The sequence below is a fragment of the Rhinolophus sinicus genome, chromosome 3, assembly GCF_057876585.1.
Source record: "Rhinolophus sinicus isolate RSI-liver-muscle chromosome 3, RSI-T2T, whole genome shotgun sequence".
NCBI lineage: Eukaryota > Metazoa > Chordata > Mammalia > Chiroptera > Rhinolophidae > Rhinolophus > Rhinolophus sinicus.
Genome location: NC_142503.1, coordinates 165812752 through 165818793, shown reverse-complemented (window position 1 = coordinate 165818793; position 6042 = coordinate 165812752). Strand labels below are relative to the sequence as shown.

At 46.1% G+C, this 6042-nt stretch overlaps 1 protein-coding gene across 2 annotated transcripts in view; it reads left to right on the top strand.

The window, feature by feature from the left end:
• Positions 1-771: 771 nt before the first annotated feature.
• SLC35F4 (solute carrier family 35 member F4) overlaps positions 772-6042 on the top strand; it is a 182607-nt gene continuing 177336 nt past the window's right edge. Inside the window, exon 1 of one of the 2 annotated variants that reach the window (XM_019725797.3) lies at positions 772-1118. In XM_019725797.3, coding sequence (XP_019581356.2) covers positions 1016-1118 — 103 coding nt within the window. In that variant the 5' untranslated portion in view covers positions 772-1015. The remainder of the gene's footprint in view (positions 1119-6042) is intronic. The other variant, XM_019725798.3, reaches the window with a different exon arrangement.

Genomic DNA, 6042 nt, shown 5'->3' with positions numbered 1-6042 from the left:
GGGATGGTGTTCAGAACACACAGCTTCAAGGACATTCCAGACTCAGATGGAAAGTCTCCAGACTGTAGCTAAAACTTTCACCGGTCCAGATATTCAGCTTTGAAGGGCTTCCCCCTGATGGTTTTGGTAGTAAAGGAGAAAATCGTTTCTCCTCAGGGCGTTTGGAATTGGCAAAATAAACATGCTGTGCGCAGCTGAGCCTCCCAAGCCTTTGATGTTTTCATTGAGAGGATGGAAGGTCCGGACCTAGACTGTCAGACGTGGTTGTCGCTTGATCTCTTAAAGCCTTTGTGTCCACAATACCTGGATACTCACTCCACGTACCACCTGCTGGGGCCTCATTTTTCTTTTCATTTCTTAAAAAAAAAAAAAAAAAAAAAAAGACTCTCCGTCGTCTAGGCAAGTTGCGAGAACTGATTAACGCCTGCAAACGCTTGTATATATCAGCAGATCCCAGGTGGTGTAGACGCCAAACGTGGACCAAGGCCCGGGGGCGCCCTGGAGGTGTCATCTCCCTGAGCGACAGTGTGCACCTCTCGCATTAACAGCCCTGGGTTCCGCTTGGGTCTCTTCCACCCCCACCCCTTCTCTCTGAGACCCTGCCACCGTCTCACCTTCTCTTCCCTTATGTCAGGTGGGGTTGGGGGGATGTCTACTCTTTCGAAAAGGGACGCAAAAGGGTTAATGATGAGAGTTGGCGGCCAGGAGGGGCGCCCACACCGGCCCTGGCAGCGGTGGGCGTCCGAGGTGAGGGGGCGCTGTTCGGGCAGCAGAGCGCCGGGTGGCGGGCGGGAGAGCTGCCAGGCTGACAGAGAGGCCGGCCAGAGTGGGGGCTGCTCCGCCGCCGCCGCTGCTGTGATGCGGAGCCTGTGCTGCGCCGGACGGTGGAATCAGAGCCCGGGCGCAGGAGCACCAGCTGCAACATCAGCACCGGTGGAGGCACCTGCACCAGTTCTCCCGCCCCGCTCTGCGCTCTCCTCCCCGCCGCGCCCGGGGCCGCCGCCCCACGCTCTCTATGGATGTCAAGGCGGCTCCCAACGGGGTGGCCACCATCGAGGACCGGATCTTGCGGATCACAGGCTACTATGGCTATTACCCGGGTTACTCCAGCCAGAAAAGTAAGATGCCGCGGGGCTGCCCTGCTCGAAGCGCCGGAGGGGGGTGGGATGCGAGAGGGAGAGTCGTCCGGACACCTGCAGCCTTTCCTGAGCCGCCAACGCCACCCTCTTGGCAGTGGGGCCAGTGGGCCAAAGTATGTGCGCTGTCCTCGGTCCTGAACCATGGAAGAAAAATGGGGCTCCGGTCGTTTGCGCCTAGGAGTTTGGAAACATTCGCAGCCTTGGGGGCGGAGGCGCAGAAAGGACCCGGTGAGCGCTCCAGACGGCTGTCGGCCCGCTCACCCCTGGCTTATTTACGACCGGAGCAGGCTAACATGGCTGTTTACTTAGCGGAAAGTCAGCCTTTGGGGCTACACTCTCGAAAGCCCCTACTGGGTGCCAGGCTGCTGGCGGGGCGCTGGGGTCGCAGGCTGGATAGATTCGGGGGTGGGACCAGCCAGGGCTGCTGAACCAGACTTGGGTCCCGGCTCCCGCTAGGTCAGCTTGCTCGCTTTGGGCTGCTGAGACATTGCCAGCGCGGGAATTACTCTTGTCAAAACGTGTTTGGGAGGTTCGCCATCCCGGGCAGAGAAAGAACCTGCTTTGGGTCTCCGAGTCCCAGAGCTTGGAGTCAGAGACCGTGCACATGACTGGGGGTGGGGTGGGTGCGAGGGGGAAGCGCCGCCAGGGCACGTCGCGTCTTCCCCTGAGCCCCAGCAGGCTGTTCTGCTGGGTACCAGCTTTCTTCTGGCTAAGTGAGGTCCTGCAGCGCAGATGCTTTCGCATTTCTGGAGCAGTTTTGCTGGGAGGGAGATGAGGTGCGCTCTACTTTGGCCCCCTCCCCCAACACACAAACCCACTGTCTATATTTGCTGGCATTAGTTCTGCTGGCTCATTTTCGCCTCGTCTCAAATGGGGGAGTAGCTGCGGCTTAATTCCCGTGCAGGTGGGGTTTCACTTTTTCTATATCAATACATTTCTATTGCAATAGATGGAGCTCAATTAATGTTTTTGCTGTTAATTTTAACCAGAAGGCTTGGAAGCTCCTAGAAGCATTTCTGATTGGTATTTTCCTGTGACATTTTGGGGTACAATCAACATTGCAATTTCTCTGAAGCAGACAAACCCTGACACATAGACCAGGGACATTTTTCTTTTTTTCCATGTAACTTTCTCTCCCACTATACTCCATTTATATTGAATAATAATTCAAGAGCTTTCTTCCATGGGCTGTCCTCACACAGATATTTTCTAGTTCAAGATTTCATTTGGCTTCAGGAAAGGCCAATCTGATTTGGATGGTTTCTGTCTAGCTGTTTTTAGCATTAGAGGCATACATTATTCATTTTCCATACAAAAGTAATGATATAGTGTTAGAATTTTCTGGAAAGAAAATAACATGCTGTGGAATGCAGTTTGAATCTTTGTACTATAGACTCAAAAACTTTTTATTCCCTATCAGCAAAGGGTTTCTTTTTTAACCCTAGAAACTTACATGAAGTCACTGACGTTACCATGTGGAGATTCCTTAGATTTCACCTTTGAATATTTTAATTAGGAATCATGGATTCTTGGTTGCTTGGAGAATATAGAAGCTGTCTGTGAAACTACAAAACTCAGGGTAGTATATTGTTATAATTTTCATAACAGTGGAATTTGGTTAATAAAGAACAAACCCAAAAGGATACTGGAAAAGTGACATTTTAAATAAAGACATGTTCATATTATCTTTTCCTACTTGTTGAAGTAGCTCTATGTGTTTCATTTGCCATGCAATAACAGGACAGAAAGAGGGCTGAGTGTTGGCCAAGACAGTAACTGAAGATAAAAGGGATAAAGATGAACTTGGAATAGTTATTTGTGATGGGCACTTACCTCACTTTAGGCCATGGAGTTGAAACAGTGAAGGCAGAGAAACTCACACGGACAGAGAATTACGTGATACTGAAATAACTTTCAGGATGCTTGTGCTTTCGGAGGTAGGAAGAAGTTGCCATTTTGCACAATGACCAGCGAGGAGAGAAGAGAGCTGGAAGAGAGCCAAGCAGCCGAGCACCATGAAATAACCCTGCCCTTAATTCAGGCTTCAACTACTGAACAAACACATTGAAGCAAACCAGTACAATATGGGCAATTGATTTAGCTGTTATCAGGAATGAGTAACCGCTTGGGGGAAGGCTGGAGGGATATATTTATGAAAAGGCTGTGGAGAGGAGTATATAGTATGTGAAGGCAAGATGACATTCCCATTTTCTGTCTGGTTACATATGAGGCTTCAAGATGGGATGATCTCTTGATATCTATGCTGTTTATCTTTTTAGAGGTAGGTAGGGACTCACCTCTAAGAATATGCATCAGTGATGAGTGTCCTGTTAATACATCCTGATGCCACCCTGCCAGTCAGGAAAATGAGTACCTTGTCTAGAACAAATTCTAGTAGTCAGGCTGATACAAATACGTATATTTTATTCTGATACATATGTATGTATGGTACAGAGATGATTAAAGCATTTCTCTAGCCTCGAGTTATGATCTGGGTGGGAAATAGATCTATTCATTAAATAGTTGTTAACTGAGCATCTCTTATGTGCTAGGAATCCATCAGTAAACAAAACAGACAAAAGTATTTTTGTTTTTAGAGCTTAAGTTCTAGTGGGAAGAGACAGACAGTAAATAATAAACAAATTATGAAATTATATTTCAAGATGAAAAATACAAAAATTACAAATTGCTTTGAAAAATTGCAACAGTGTAAAAAAATTTTTAAAATTCTGAGGGGGCTAGCGATTGTGGCAATTTTAAGTAGGGTGGTCAAATAAGGCCTCACTGAGGAGGTCACAAGTGAGCAAAGACCTGAAGATATGAGGGAGTTGTCCATGTGGACATTGAGAGGAAGATGTTCCAGGCAGAGGGAAGAGCCAGGGCAAAGCTCCAAGTGAAGCATGCCTGGCGTGCTAGAGAAAGAGCAAGGAGGCCTGCATGGCTGAAGTGGGATGAACAACTGGGGGAGAGGTTGGAGATGAGGTCATACAGGGGCTCAGATGAAGCAGGGTCTTAGAGGCCATTGCAAGTCATTGGGCTTGTACGCTGAATGAAATGGGGAGTCTTTTCAGGGTTTTGACAGAGTGATGTGACTTGACTTACCTTTCCAAAGAATCAATTTGATTGCTCTGTTGGAGCAAGCGTGAAAGCAGAGAGACTAGTTAGCATGCTATTGTAATAACCTGGGTGAGAAGTGATAATGGTTTGAATCAGAGTGGTAGCAATAGAGGTAGTGAGAGGTGGTCAGATTCTGGTTATATTTGAAATTACAGCCAATAGGGTTTCCTGATGAATTGGCTATGGTATCTGCAAGAAAGAAAGGAGTAAAAAGTGATCCCCTCTTTTCTGATTTGACCAAGTTTGAGTTGCCAGTGGCTGAAGTGTGAAAGGCTGCAAGTCAGAGAAGTTTAGGGGGTTGGGGGTAAGGATGACTTTTGGGAAAGGTTAAATGTAGTTGAGATGTTGAATAAGGCTGGAGATGTCTGATCGGAGGTATAAATTAGGGATGTTCCAGCATTTGGATGTTGTCTAAAGCCTAATATTGATGAGATCTCCAAAGAGTGAATGTATATAGAGAAGAGGAACAAGGCCTGAACTCTGGGGCTCTCAGATGTTAAGAGGTTGGGGAGAAAAGGAGAGACCATTAAGAGACCAAGAAAGAGCTCCTAGGGAGGTAGAAGGGAATCCAGAAGCATGTGATACCCTGGAAGCCAGAAAAGAGTTTCAGAGGGAAGGGATTATCTGAGTCCAGTGGTGATGAAAGGTCAAGTAAAATGAAGACTGATAACTGACCATGAATTTGGCAACTGGGTATATCATTGGTGACTTTGACACGAGCAGGTAAAGTGGCATAAAATGCATTAGAATGTGTTTACAGAGAATGAGAGGAAGGGATTGGAAACCTGAGTATAGATGACGCATCAAAGAGTGTTGTGCAAAGAGGAAGAGGGATTAGGGGTTGTAGGGTTAAGGAAGATTTTTTGTTTGTTTGTCTGTTTTGTTTTTAAGATAGGAGAAATATCAGTATGTTTGCATGTAATATGAGAATGACTCATTAGAGAAAGAAAAAATTGTGATGTTGGAGAGATAGGGTATTAAATCTAGTGCACAAGGGAACAGACATTGCTTTAGAAAGGAACATATAGGGCAGAGTGTACAGGTGCAGGTTCTGGAAGGTGGGTAACTGAGATGGTGGGAGTCTCTTGAGGTTTTCTTTTGGTTGCTTTAGTTTTCTCCAAATAGGAAGCAAGGTCATCCACTGAGAATGAGAATTTGAGAAGAGGTAGAGGTTGGAGGAGAGAGAAGATGTGAATACTTAAACAGGGAGAGTGAGCAAACTGGGGAAGTACCTTAAGGTGGTCTGGCTGCCTTAAAGGATCCATTTAAAGTTTCTGGTCAAATATATGGTGATGGAAGGAGAACTGCCTCTGGGTGGTGAGCACACAATATGATATATAGATGATGTAATGCAGAATTGTACACCTGAAACTTATGTAACTATACTAACAATTGTCACCCCAATAAACTTTAATTTTAAAAAAAAGACAGTAAAAACAAAAAGTTTCTGGTCACAAATTTAAAGTGAAACCAGTCCGTAGGTTGTTGTATTCATTGACACAGTGGAGACATGGAGCAAGTGAAGAGAAGGGTTTAACCAGAGTTACAAATTATCCAATAGGTATAATAAAATAATAGGGGCAAAAAAGTTGTGAGTGTATGCAAAGAAAGTATTATTATAATGATTGACCATAGAATTGAAAACTGGTAAGTAGAGAAGAGAGGAAATGAAGACCATTGGGGAGAGTGAAAACGGGAGGGGGGGTGGGGGGGAAATCAATGGATTGGAAATCTCAGTGGGGTTGAAGGCTAGCGGTAGTTAGCCAGAAGATAAAAGGTGGTGGTC